General features: G+C 40.9%; 1 protein-coding gene across 1 annotated transcript; it reads left to right on the top strand.

Annotated features, from left to right (window-relative positions):
• Positions 1–11,573: 11,573 nt before the first annotated feature.
• LOC147623046 (uncharacterized) lies at positions 11,574–12,395 on the top strand. Its single transcript, XM_086821803.1, has one exon. The coding sequence runs from the start codon at positions 11,589–11,591 to the stop codon at positions 12,186–12,188; it is 600 nt and encodes a 199-aa protein (XP_086677929.1). The 5' UTR covers positions 11,574–11,588; the 3' UTR covers positions 12,189–12,395.
• Positions 12,396–15,266: the final 2,871 nt, after the last annotated feature.

The raw sequence follows: 15,266 nt of genomic DNA, 5'->3' as shown, positions 1-15,266 counted from the left end.
GCTCAACTCCATCTCATGTACACCAAGCGAAGCCCTGAATCTGTGTAGCTTCTCTGTACCCAATGCTTTGGTGAAGATGTCAGCTACCTGATCTTGTGTGCTGACATAAACAAGGTCAACGTCTCCTGCCAAGACCTTCTCTCTGACAAAATGGTAGTGGACCTCTATATGCTTTGTGTGAGCATGAAAAATTGGGTTCCTGGCCAGCTGTATATTGCTAATGTTGTCACAGAAAATGACAACTTGTCTATTTACTGATAGACCCAAATCTGCAAGTAGCTTTCTCAAAACCAAAATACCTCACATGCTGCCATAGCAGCACCTATGTACACTCGGCCTTTGTAGTACTGGATAGAGCAACCGTAGGCTGCTTCTTGCTGCTCCAAGTCATAGCAGCACTCCCCAAAGAAAACATGAAGCCACTAGTAGATCTCCTATCTGAGATACTACCATCCCAATCAGCATCCGTGTACCCATGTACACATATCTCTGTCCCAGTTTCATAGAATAGTCCACAATATAAAGTAGACCTCACATACCTCAGTATGCATCTCAATGCATCCAAATGCGGCTTTTGAGGAACCTGCATAAACTGACTCACCAACCCAACAGCATAGCAGGTGATCGTCATGTAGATCAAGCTTCCTACTATGCGCCTATACATAGTAGGATCCTCCAAGATCTCTCTTGAATCTGCACTCAACTTGCCATTCTGAGATCCAATGGCACTGAGATAGGCTTACGCCTGTCATACCATACTTGGACAACATGTCCAAGCCATACTGTCTCTGCAGTAATCCAATACCATGTGGTGATCTAATCACCTCAATGCCGAAGAAATATCTGAGCTCCCCCAAATCCTTCATCTCAAACTTCTGTCTAAGCAAGATCTTTACATCGAAGATCTCTGCATCATGGTCCCCCGTAATGATCAAGTCATCTACATAGATGACAACAAGCACAACCCCTCTATCACCGTGTCTCACATACAGCGAGAAATTTGCATTGGCTACATGAAAGCCAATAGTGACAAGATATTCAAAAATCTTGTCAGACCATGCTCTTGGTGCTTGTTTTAAGCCATACAAGGCTTTCTTCAACCTGCAAACATGCTCGGGGTGACTCACATCCTCATAACCAGGTGGCTGCAACATATACAGTTCTTCCTGCAAATCCCCATGCAAGAATGCATTCTTTACATCCATTTGATGTAAAGACCATTGCTTTGACACAGCCACTGCTATCACAACTCTCACTGTTGCCATCTTGGCAACTGGGCTGAAAGTTTCCTCATAATCAATGCCATATGTCTGCGCATATCCTTTGGCTACCAATCTATCCCCTTGTACTTGTTTATGCTTCCATCACTGTTATGTTTTACTTTGTACACCCACTTGCATCCAATGGCTTTCTTGCCTTTAGGCAATTGCACTAAATCCCAAGTCTCATTTCCATATAGTGCATCCATCTCCTGATCCATAGTTTTCTCCCAACACACATTTCCAATAGCCTCATCAATGCATGTGGGCTCTACAACCTGCACAAACTTTGCCATGTATGCATAGTGATGTGCCACATAACCATCATAGGTAAACCTCTACACAAGATTCTTCACTCTCCCAGATCTTCGCAGCTTTGCATTCATGGCTTCCATAGCCTTCTTTACACCAGGTGTTCTCATAGCTGGTATCCCAAGCTCCTCATCAAGGCTCATCTCTGAGCCACTAGACTCTCCATCAACATGAGAATGCCTTGCAAAAATGTCAGGCATACCAAGGGGCTCAACCACTTTCTCTTTTCCTTTATGTGATGTACTAATCACATTTGCAGGACTGGTATTATGACGCAGCCTGCCACTCCATGGTCTATCAACAGAACCACTAGATGAGGACTCTCCTGGCCCACTCAAAGACTGTGATTGCTGACTTACATTCTGTGCAACCACACTTCCACTCACATCAGCCCCAATAGCTCCTTTTTCAATAGCATACTAGCTGCTCATCTCATAAAAAACAACATCCCTGCTTACCCTCAACTCACGTGTAGCAGGGTTATAACACCTGTATCCCTTTTGCTCAAGGGAATATCCAATAAACACACATTTTTCAGCTTTTGGGTCCAGCTTAGTTCTCTCAGCTCATCTGGCACATGCACATATGCAATGCATCCAAAAACTTTTAGATGAGACAAATCAAGTTTTCTGCTAGTAAACCTCTCCTCTGGAGTTACATCATGTATGGTTGCAGTTGGAGTCCTGTTCATGATGTAAACTGCTGTAGAAACAGCCTCAGCCCAATAGCTATGCGGCATATTCTTCTCTTCCATCAATGCTCGTGCAATCTCAGCAATGTGCCTGTTTTTCCGCTCAGCAACTCCATTTTGTTGCGGAGTGTATCTGCATGTAAACTATCTCCGAATACCATTTTTCTTCAAAAATTCAGAGAACTCATTGGAGAAGTACTCTCTCCCTCCATCCTCCCCCTCCATCTGACCTTAGGCACTTTACATATTTCCCTGTTTGCTTTTCAACCATAACTCTGAAATTCTGAAAGTGAGTGAACACCTCACCCTTCTCCTTCATGAAGTATACCCACACTTTCCTTGTGTGGTCATCAATAAATGTCACATAATACCTGCATCCTCCCATAGACATGGTCTTCGTAGGACCCCATACATCTGAATGCACAACATCTAGTGCATTTCTGTTACGTGGAAATACATGATTTGTTTGCTTTCCAAATTGGCATGTTTCACATATTTTCTGCATACCTTCAATTTTAAACTTTGGCAGCCCTGTCACAATTCCTTTAGTCTGCATAGACTTCATTATCTGCACATTCACATGTCCAATTCTTTTATGCCAAATGTCTATGTTTGCAACAATTCCTGAACCATTTGCAAACATCGCAGCACTCACTTCAGGCATGTTTACATTCAACGTAAACATTCTGCCCACTCTGTTGCCTTTTGCAACCAACTTGCACTTGTCTTTAAAGTCTTCAACATAATAACCATTAGGGTTAAACCGAACCTGCAAACCCTGCTCAATCATCTGGCCAATTGAAACCAGATTCTTTGTTATGTTCGGAACATGAAGTACATCTGCACGGTACTTCACTTTGCCATCCTGCATAGACAATGGCACATCTCCAACATGGGCAATTGGATGAGCAGTGTCATCCCCTGTTTCCACAAAACCTGGTCTTTCAAGGTTTTTTATCTCCTTGAACCACTCCCCATGACTTGTCATGTGGTTCGAAGCACCTGAATCAATGTACCATACATCATCTTTATGTGCTGCTTCTACATTTTCAGACATGGCATTAACGACACGCTGCATAACAAACAACCTTTCATTATCCTCATTGTTTCTGCTCGAGGATGCATAGTTGTTTTGCTGCAATTTCCCATTTTGCATGTCAGCCTGCTTCTTATTAACAATCTGCCTACACATGTCCAGGCTTACCATAATAAAAGCATCCACATGTATCATTATATTGCCTTTGCCAATTTCCACGACCTCTTTGACTCCCCCTGCCTCTAAATTAGCCTCTTCTACCTGCGTGTTCTTGTTGTTGTTGTGAATTCTGGGACTGTTGTTATTGCTGCTGTGCTGGCCATAATTTTGAAAATCTGTTCGGCCACCTCCTTGACCACGTCCACGGTCTCCTCTACCTCGTCCTCTTCCTGAACTTGTGTAGAAGGCCTGTTGCTCTGAACTGTTTTTGTTTTGTGAAGACTGTTGATCTTCACCCAAGCTCTTCTCTTCTATAATCAACATAGACACCAAATCTATGAAATTGGGAATGTTTTTCCGAGTCTGAATGGATGTCTTGAATGCCTTGTATTGTGGCCCCCGAGACCACGTAGACAGAATTCTATCTTATCATCATCATCTGAAACACCAATAGATGCAAGGGATTCCACAATACCCTTTATCTTCAATGTATAGTTATTCACAGACATACTCTTTTTCTCCACAATATGAAGTTCATTCTTCAACTGTATCTTTCGTGCCTTGGTATTTGTTTCATAGAGTTTTACCAAGGTGTCCCACGCCTCCTTGGGGGACTTGGCATCCTGTATGTGCCCAATCATGGTGTCCTGTATACTAATAGAGAGCCAATACATAACTTTTCTGGCTCCTTGGTTCCAATCCTTGAACTCTGTCACAAGTCAGATTGATCTCCGGTATCTCCGTGCCTCTTCATGCTCACCTTCTATGTAGTCCCAATAACCAATGATGAGCAGAATAATGATGTCTGCATTGGTAAACTAGGCTGCTGCTGTGTGCAGGGGGTAGAGCCGATGGCTACAAGTCGATTGATGATCGATGTGATGATACGGGCTGCTGCAGTACGCTGCTGAACATAGGTGGTGAAGGTCCGATTGCTTAATGATGATTATTGTGTTGGTTCAGGCAGCTACTGCATTGGTAGAGCCGATGAAGATGTGTGTGTGTCAGGAGGGGGCTGCGCATATGCTTTATATTGCGCAGGTAACCAAGTCGGCCAGCCTGGCTAACCTGGTCAAAGAAACCTTTTTAGGCCATTTTATTGAGGGCCTTTTGGGCGCCCTTTTGGTTGGGCCATTTTGGGTGTTGGGCGGCCTTTTGGGCTGGTTGTCACACACCCCCTCTCATGCCAAAAAGAGACCACGAGAGAAGATGATGAAGATGGTAATTGGGTGAAGAGGAACATGATGAAGTATTTGGCTTTGGGTACGGTTGGTTGTTGTGGGTATAGATCATTCATTCTTCTCTTTGTCTTTTTTGGAGAGTCTTTTGAGTTTGAGATGTACTGGATCAATGCCACAATGCAATGGGTTTTCACATGCATGAATGCCCATATGATAAATAATCCAAATGGTGAGGATGTCCCCCTCTCAAGATGTTGAGGGTGATGGTGGAGGACCAATGCCGATCCGCTTGCGAAGACGCTTGAGGATAGGCCGATTGGACTTTGTAAGGATGTCAGCATGGTTGTCCACCATAGGAATGTACTGGAGCGTGATGGTACCACGCTCAACCTGTTCCCTGGTAAAGTGAAAATGAACACCATGTTTGGTGCGGTTAGAAAAAATAGGATTGCCGGTGAAGGTAATTCCACTCGACGAAGATGGTAGTAATGGTGTCCATGGGAATGCGCATCTCCTCAAGAAGTGGACGAAGATACAAAGCCTCAGTGGTGGCGTCATAAAGAGCCCGGTACTCGACGTTAGCTAAAGAACCTACAAACGGTATCCTGCTTCTTGCTAGACCAAGAGAAAGGTCGGATCCAAGTGAGTACAAATAACCACCATGAGAACACCGGGAATCAATATCACTGACCTAGTCGGAGTTCATGTAACCACGTAGGGTGGTGAACCGATGACTGAAGTGAAGTCAGAACATATAGGTACCCCCTAGATAGTAAACAACCCTCATCGTCGCTGAACTCCAATGTGGCTCCTTCAAAGCATTGAAATACTGACTTAAGATGGATGTGCAATAGGAAATGTCAGGTGTAGAGTTAGTGAGCCATACGACCTTCTTATGACAAGGGCGATCCACAAGGGACCACGTGCCATTACGGTCAATGCTTTGGAATGCTTGTTCCATAGCCTGTTTCTAGGCGGGCTGTTTGATTGCCTCTTTCCATGATGATGGCTCATCATGCGACACATAGTCTGCTAAAAACACAGAGGCAAGTGAGGCACGAGGATTGAGCCTGGTGGACCGACGAGGACCATCCAAGGGGGTATCGCTAGAAAGCATGCATGAATCCGACATGGTCTGTTGGTACCAGCAAGGTAAAGGGTCCTTGGGTGGCTGTCAGGAGGAGGAAGGCTCCTCAAGTGGTGGAGTGATAGTCGATTGATTAGGTTCATGTGGCACAGTCGGAGAATCTTAATTGGGTGGTATGGGTGGCGGAAGGTGAAGTAGGTCCCGCTCATTAAAGACAATGTCTTAGCAAATGAAGACTTTGTTTGATCTTAGATTAAAGACTTTGTAGGCCTGTGACCAGTTCAAGGAGGTGGTTGGGCATTGCTCACTTAAGTCCACGTGAATAAACTTGAGGATACCTTGAGCACAACCATTACTCATGGCTCTTGGAAGATGGAATAACAAGGCGGTGCATGGTAAACAAAGACCGGTGATTCCTCTTTTGGCCCATATGTCATTCTTTGCATTGATCCTTTCCCTATGTTTTCTTGCATGTCCAAGCCAGGATTTTGAGTAAGTGTGCGTGATTGCCCACTTATCAGCATCTATATTCAGCTCGTCTAAGACTTTTGGCCGTTGATTTTTGGCTTTCTTTTTCCATCCGCTTGTGCTTGCCTGAGTTTTCATTGACATTTTATCTGCACTCTGAGGCTATTGCTAGACCATGTTGATTTATATAGTGTTGTGAAAAGATAAGACAAGTGTGTTTGTGTATTTTATAACTTGTCCTATTTTTACTTTGGATTTGGTTAGGGTTCCGATAAAAAATATGATCCCACTTCTGTGACGAGTTCTGATGGCCCTTTAACCCCACTTATTGAAGTTATTTAAAATATTGAAGGTTGAAGCCTCTGGGAAGTATCCCCATAGGATACCCCTCCGCATGCTTAGTCATTGCACACTTGGGCCAGAGTGTGTGTGGAGAGAGCAAGGAACTAGGAAAGCATAGGTATAACAAAGTAGAGTGACAACCCGAATTGGTAAGGAACAAGAATATTTAAGGTTTGACAAGTTTGAGGGTGAAAATTTTCACAAAAGTTGAGATATGCTAAAAATGACAAGTGGAAAAGTGGAATTTAAGTACATCGGCTTGAAGAGCTCATCTCTTGAGAAACTTTCGTAATCTGGATTATAGTCCAATTCTCAATAGTCAAAATCCATAAATTTGGTGTTTGGAATCTTTGGACTCAAAAACTTAGATTAAGGACTAGCTCGTAAGGGGAGCCCTATGTTGCATGCATTCAAAGTTCACACACTTTGGTAGGTGTAATAGGATAATGGAAATGGTCATATAAATGCATTTACCTTGGCCAAATACCTTGCGAGCCGGGTTATACGCGGGATCTACAGTCACTTAAGGTAAGTATAAAAAGATGCTTTTTGAAATATCTTGATCTATGTCATGTGGAATAGGTTGAGTTTTTGCAAGCATGTTTGGCAACTCAAGGGGAACTAATGGACAAAGTTTGTGCTCCATCAGGTTTCATGCAGGTAGGCTGGGTCAAAAAATAGGTAGTTAATAACTTTGCTTTTTCAAAAAATAACTAAAAATAGCTATCTAATGAATGTCAACTTGGGACAAGTTTTGGCATGCCTGTCCATAGTGGATAGCTTAACGATCATATGAAATCTTATTGAATTCCGATTGTCAGATAACATATTGGGACCTCCTCTAAGATAGTGATCCCTCAACCTCTCATGTATAGATTCCCAAACTTTTATTCCTTTTACGTTTAGTTTGAATTCATATTTGGATAGAGCATGGAAAATCGAGCACTTTTTCTTTTTATAGTTTGTCAATCTGAGCTACGAATCAGAAGTTATGGTCATTTCTTTGACACCCTTGAGAAAGTCATTACAAAGCGATTTGGGACATCCAACAAGCTTGTGACCATCTAATCACCTTGTAGTTAGTGATTCTACTTTACTTTCACACATATAAGTTCTCCATAATGTAATATGACACCATTTCTTTGACACCCTTGAGAAAGTCACTACAAAAGCGATTTGGGACATCCAGCAAGATTGACCATCTAATCTCCTTGTAGTGAATCTACTTTATTTTCACACATAAGTTTTCCATAATGTAATATGACCATTTCTTTGATTTTAAAATTAAGAATTTGTGAGGGCAAGGAAATTTTAGAAAATTTTGACAGTCTCCCCAACATTTCAGACAAAATTTCAAGTGAAATAAGGTAAATAGAGTAAAAATAATTAAAGATAAGATGCATAGGGAACTTAATTAGTGATTAATTATTCTTAATCTTTACAAAAAAAGAGAGTGTAGATTTGTAGGAAAACATGCATTTCATGAAATATATCATAAATTGCACGAAGGTATGACACAGATTCAGTAGGGATCCAATGTAATCCCTATTTGAATGCAGCCCGCCATCTTATGCATTTGTAATGAGAAAAGCAAAAAAAACATAGAAATATAGAAATTTTTTAGGTTCGAGGCATACTGGTAAATTGCTTGGACCTTATGTTTGTTGTTGGAATGCAACAATGGAGATCTGAGAAGCTCTAGAGAAAATCTTCTGGTATTTTGTGGTTTCTTGAAAAAAATGAAAAAGTAATGGAGTAACAAGTGTACACGAGCACTAGCCTCTTCGGGTGCGGGGCTCTATTGGTGTGTATGGCACATGCCAGAGGGAAAATACAGGGAAGATTCAATCCGAAGATGAAAAAGGTTTCTAGCTTGCTCTCTCCTAAGAAGGATTATAATAATAATAAAATCCCTTTTGAGCATCATATGCTTTTTTATGCTTGAAAATGTATATTGTTAAAAAAAAGCCTAAAAATAGCAAAAATGCATCCCAACTCACACACATTGATTTGGCTGGTGATTACGTATAAAAATAATTATTTAGAGCATTTAACCCCAGAAACTTGCTTAATTTGGTCATCTACTAAAAATAGCATGTATGCACCAGATGTTGGATTGGGATGAGATTTGGCATCATGAGCTAAACATTCTTGCCAAATCTTACAGTGATCAGATAAGCATAGGCTCCTCAAATTAGCAATATTTACCCTTCATATAGCTCTTTGTCAGTTGCATGTGCGTAGCTCTCGTGACCTATTTCAACTCTGCTAGCCTACTTGGACAAATTGCTTCTGGTGGTCCAATGGACAAGAGGGTTGACAAGTGCGTAGATTGTACACCAAATAGTCTTGGTACCAGGGCTCATTTCCTTTGGAATCTATTTTGACCTTCTTTTTAGCCAGTGTGAGTGAGGTCATAGCCTCTTTTTTTTCTATAATGGCTATTTAAACCCAAATTTGTTAATAAAAAAGCAGGTTAACCATTATAGTTGCCATGGTTACTTGAGATTTAACATGTGTGAAGTCACTATTACTAAGTATACCTATCAGACAAGGGTAAGGCCCAGGTGGAAGTGTAAATTGGATTTTTATCCCAAAATTTGTAAACGCGCCAGTAGTGGGGCTCTTTAGGGTAGCTAGGCTTGTCAATTTGACATGATACTTCACAGATATCATGGTTTAACATGCTTGGATTGCAGCATTTGAAGAATGTATAGACTAGACCTTGGTGCTAGATTTGCATAAGTTTATGCCCTTGTTTGCATCAGGTGTGTTTTTAAAAAATCATATATCCTTGCCCTGTGTGCAAACTGGTCAAGAAGCATGTAAAAATTGACTCTAGGACTTTGTTGAACAGCTTAAGGTTGTGTGATTATCTCAAAATCTGATAAGCCTAAGCTTTGCACCTTATTCTAAGATTGTATAAATGCACAAGATGATTGGATCACCTGAAGACCTTCATCAGGTCAGGTGGAAGTGAAATTTTGACCAGATTTTAAACTAGTGAAAACTTGAGCCCAAGGGCCTCTTTAGCTATCAAAATGAGTGATCTAACAAAGTCAGATGCAAACAAGGTTTGTTTTACCTAGATTTGGATTATGAAGTTAGTGTGTGTCAGTCCATGATTGAAATTTACTTTTATAGGACCCTTTTTCTACCAAGCGAGTTTTTGAGTTTTGAACCCTAGCCTAGAATACATCCGATACCCTGATTGTAGTTTTCTACTACTTTTATAAACTTTTAGCTATCAAAATGGAGTAGAACTTTGTAGGCATGTTGTTCTGGACTCATAGGATGTCCCTGCATGATATTTTCCTAGGCTTCCCCTGGGGGACTAGAGAACCAGCTATTTTTGTCCATGAGGTTTAAAATCACGCTAGAAATTGAATACCGACACTTTCACATCCTTTACACACATGACTTGATAGGGAGAAAGTCTCTCATTTAGAGAAGAGGAAAAACCTAAACATGCTTAAGGAGAGATGCATAAGAAGCTAACTAACAAAATAAACCACAAAAAGTGAAAATGGATTATGATTACCTTGATAGCTTAAGCTTCCCACCACGATAGGTAAAAAGAAAAAGGGTTTATAAGTAAGACTAGTAGAGTAAGGACCCTCCCTAAAATGTTGATTTTTACTCTACTCCCTCCCCTTCTTTTGTAATTGACTAGAGCCCCCCCTTTTTAAGGAATTAGTTTTTTCGGTTCACCAGTTTAGTAAAAAATGAACAAAAGGGGGAAAAAGTCTAATTTTGGACATGGTTCGGTTCTCTCAAGTGGCAATATGAAATATCATAGTATTTTTAGGATTTTTTTTTCACTTTTTAAGGCTTCATGGGCATTAAAATTTGCTTCTTCTAGGTGCCTCCTTCTGGGCTCTCCCTCCTCTAACATGGGCTGGTATTAAGACTCCCTTGGTCAACTCACATGGGTTGGTATTAAGACTCCCTTGTTCAACTCTCATGGGTTGCTATAAGACTCCCTTGTGGGTATTAAGGCTCCCTTGGTCAACTCACATGGGTTGGTATTAAGACTCCCTTGGTCAACTCTCATATCCTTTGTGGGTATTAAGGCTCCCTTGGTCAACTCACATGGGTTGGTATTAAGCAGTATTCGAAAAAAACCAAAATCCTATATCTTTTTATACCTTTAATCTTAAAAATCAAAAGTAAGTTCTTATATTGCCAAGTGTAAAAAATTTTCACTAAAATTCTTGAAAGTTTTATAAGTTTTATTCAGAATTTTACACTTTAAAAAACTCTCGCGCGACAAAATAACTCGAGTATCAAGAGAATGTGAAGTACCTTTGAGTCTTATAGTTTGAAAGGTATTTTGATTATTCCTTTTTTTACAAAAAGGTATCAAACCTTTTTGTAAAATTTTTTTTGAAGGTTTTGCATATCTTCATTCTTGGAATAAGAAATCAAAATTTGAAAATTGAAGGTGCAAACTACACTGTACCTGGGTTTTTTTCGAACACTGGTATTAAGCCTCCCTTGGTCAACTCTCATGGGTTGGTATTAAGACTCCCTTGTGGGTCGGTATTAAGACTCCCTTGGTCAACTCTCATGTGTCAACTTTGGCTTATTTTAATCAATTCTCACGTGTATTTAACCCCATTATTTATTTCTCTAGGAAATCCACACACGTGTAGAAGTTGCCACCTGATGGGACGAGCAAGGAGCTAGATATGAGAGATTGCCCATCTGTCCCGAAATGGGGAGAGCTAGGATGGGCGGGCGTTGTGATGGGGGAGAAGATGTGGAGTCAACGATCTCTACTAGTAGCCATCAACCACTCTAGTGTGTGCACCTCCACCCAATGGCATGTGGAGTTAAAGATCTCTACTGGCCATGAACCATTGTAGTGTTCACGTCCACCCAATGGCATGTGGAGACGTTTACATTGCTTGAACGTGTGAAACCCTGAAACCCAGGTATACCAAAGTGGGGTATTGATACACTGCACTTTGCGCCGTAGTGAAGTAAGCATTGATGATGAGGGCAGGGTGGGATGTTACTGATGTGGTAGGTCGGGGGTGAATGCAAGTTAATGGGGGGGGCAAAGCGCGTGACACCCCTCTCCCGCCGCGTCGCACACGCATATAATTCGTTTCCTGTGTTTTCTGCTCCTCCTCTAGTCATCGTTTCCTGTGTTTCTGCTCCTCCTCCCACCTCTTCTTGGGCTTGGATTGTAGCTGTCGCCATGGCCGCTGCCACCACCACCGAGACAGTGTTGTTTCCTAACCTCCGAGACAAGGCCATCATCAAATATGGTGATGAATGCATGCAGCAATCCATAGAGTGCATTGAAGCTTTTGGGATGCCCGGGGGGCTGTTGCCCCTCTCCGATGTTATAGAAGGTGGCTATGTAGAGGAGACTGGGTTCGTTTGGATCCTCACAAAGAGAAAGCAGCAGCACCACTTCAAGAAGGCAGATAGGCACTGTGTGTATGATGAGCTTGTCACTTGCAGGATGGAGCCAAACAAGATGAAGGAGATCAAGGGTGTCAAAGCCAAAGATATGATGGTCTGGGTGAGTGTTAATGAGATCACCAAAGATGTAAAGAAGGTGCCCCCCACGCTCCATTTTAAGAGCTTTGCTGGCCTCTCCAGGAGCTTTCCTGTGGAGCACTTTAACAGAGGTGAGTAGTTGAAGATCTCCAAAGGAGATGAAGAAGCGGCTAGAAGACTCAAGTTGTAATGTTTCATCTCGAAAGCTTTATCACATCACGCTTCATTTATAGGTTTCTTCTAGTTCTTGGTACTTTAGGTTTGCTTGCCTACATGGCTTTTAGTCTGTTTTGTAGTAAGGTCTTGTAAGTTTTCGTTAAAAATCAAATTTTAATGGCTTTATTGATGAATTGATCAAGTTCTTAATTCTCCACATATATTTGAAGCAAGATGCCATATATATATATATATATATATGTATATATATATATATGTATATATATATATATGTATATATATATATATATATAATGTCTCCTATAATTGTAGGGATTATATTTGCTACCATTGCCTTTGCTTACAAAGAATAAGCGTTCTTGTCAATGATTCTTTATCTTAGCACATTCACCACTTAACTATATACTCTTGCTGGTAGTGATTTTGATGTCGGGTAAGACGCAACATTGATAAACTTGGGCATGTGATTTAATACTTTTGCATTGGAGTATAGTCTAGGCCTTCTCTAGAACATGGATATGGCAACATATGTGTTCACCTTTTCTCCTCCTTGAGGAACCATTTTTTCATCCATATGTGACACTAAATGTGAGCTATAATTGTAGGGATTATATTTGCTACTATTGCCTTTGCTTACAAAGAATAAATGTTCTTGTGATGAACGATTCCTTATCTTAGCACATCCACTACTTAACTACACTTTTCCTCTTTGAGGACCCATTATACAATAATATTCATCTCTCACATCAAGCTTAAAACATGTTAGAGATGCAACCTCTTGATCTTTATGTGCATTTCATTTTCACTTGAGATTCAAAAAGTCCTTGAGCATGTATATTACACCTTGATCCCAAGTTGCCTTAATTGGACACCATACTTTTTGTTCTATGTAACTGCATGAGATTTGCATGCATGTCTTTTTTTTGGGCCAGGGATTGGGGAGGGTACTTGGGCTTTATGAGGCCCTAAAGCATCACAACTTGTCTCATCTTAGATTGGGTTCTCAAAGGGCAGAGAAGAGGGACGTGGCTTTGACTTGGCTAACTTTGTTTCATAGAGAAAAAAGGGAGCCACATGATAGTTTCGGGATGTTCTAGCATTTGCCTCTTCAGGGGAAGTTGAGGCTTAGGGTTGTTGAAGAGCCATTGCTTCATAAGCTTGTAACGGGCACATGGGGTGGAAGTTCTTTGTCGATGGCATGGCAAAGAACTTTGTAAGCATGTGAACATAGTGTACCTTGGTTGTCAAACTCTTGCACAAGCCTTGGAGTTCATTAGTCAAGTCTTTGACCCAACTTACCTGTTGGCATGAAAGCAGCTTGGCTAGGATGGTGAGTGACGTTCTATTGTGTTGGTTCCTAATCTTCTGATGAGTGAGGAAAGTGAGAATACATGGGTTGGGGTCACCAATTTGGGGACTATGATGTCTTTAAGCTTGGCCCCATTGAAATTGAGACCTTGTTTGTGAATAGGTGTGCTAAACCTTAGCCATGGCACCTTTCCTACTATGGAATTTTGTTGAAACAAGTGGGAGGTGTAGGGCTCTTCTTCTAACGAGATCCTTGCTATCTAACATCTCGACCTCCCTTTAATTGTTCATGTTATGGTAGGACTCAATGAAATACAGTGTGATTGAAGATTTGGGTTCCATTATGTTTGTTTCTGAAAGGTTGTGAGGCTGATCTTGTAGACATATTGAGTTCCTTCAAGTAATTTGCATTTTGTCGACAGATAGGTGATCCTTAAGTGATTCTGGAGGGTGATTAGGTGCGACCATCACACATGGACTTGGTGAAACTTCCATGGCTCTTTCGATTACTTTATCGGTGGTATCGGCATGTGAGTCAAGGTGCTCCACTTCTGCTTAAACTTTGGGGGTGGCATTGGAGGCATGGCTTTGGGTCTACACACCAACTTGGATTTCATGTTTAAGGGTATGTTTGTAGAGACTTAGGATACTCGTTTCTTTGACCTTGGTATCCAAATGTAGGGGTTTTCATCATGAAGGCTTGAGCTTCTAGTAGCTTTGTTGGGATCCATTTTTGTGTTGTTGAGATATTGAGCTCAACTAGTGTAGATATGGATTTTGTATATATGTGTTGTTGAGTTTTCCTTCGTTTGTCATACAGCGGTATGAACAACTGCACATTGGAATTGGCACAATTCTAGGATCGATTCGATTCTAGAATTTACCTTTAATGTAAGCATTATAGGTCTTACATTGGATGTTCAGAGTTGGAAACAACTATCTACCATCATGAGTGGAGTTATGGAAGCTTTGAACATAATTTGTACTAAAGGCAAGGTGAAAGAGAAGATGGTGGATCATTGTGTTGAGCTGATTTTTGGTGACTTTCCATCTAACATTGTAGTGGAGGGTTGTTCCATAAATAAGATTCCATATTGGAATAAAGTGAATGATAATCTATAGGCCTCGGTCTTTAAGTTTTTCAACTTTTATCTCTATGATGTTGGCTTATTTACATGCCTATATAGGATGGAGAAGGCTAAAGTTGATGATAATCTATATGCCTTGGCCTTTAAATTTACCAAATTTTATGCTCAATCAAGCTCGTAAAACTCAAATCTGCTCATTCAATCATGCTTGTAGAGACCAAGACCACTATAAAACTCAGATCTACTCACTCAATCATGCTCATAGAGACCAAGACCACCATACTTTAAAAAAAAGTATACTCGCTCACTCATGCTTGCTTTATAGCCATCCCCTCATCTACAATATCTAATAACTTTTTGTCAACATTTACACATGTTATATAGATTTAGAAATAGATTCAATAAACGGTTATACAAGGATATATATAATGGTTGTATATCATGTTTATCACTCATAGAGCGATAGAAGGGAAGAAAACTAGTCTCATCTTTATAACATTGAGGATCTCCTGATTTCAAGATATCATCGAGAATTGTGATTCCTTCAACCTCTCCGTAGCGCCGCTACAGGAGGGGACGGCCTCTGGCTCACCACCCAGCCGCCGCAGAGGAAGAATGAGGATTGCCCCTCATCCCCCAGGCTA

Source organism: Cibotium barometz, chromosome 27 (genome assembly GCF_041138505.1).
Source record: "Cibotium barometz isolate CiBa-2024 chromosome 27, ASM4113850v1, whole genome shotgun sequence".
Classification (NCBI taxonomy): Eukaryota; Viridiplantae; Streptophyta; class Polypodiopsida; order Cyatheales; family Cibotiaceae; genus Cibotium; species Cibotium barometz.
This window is presented reverse-complemented; position numbering and strand designations above follow the sequence as displayed.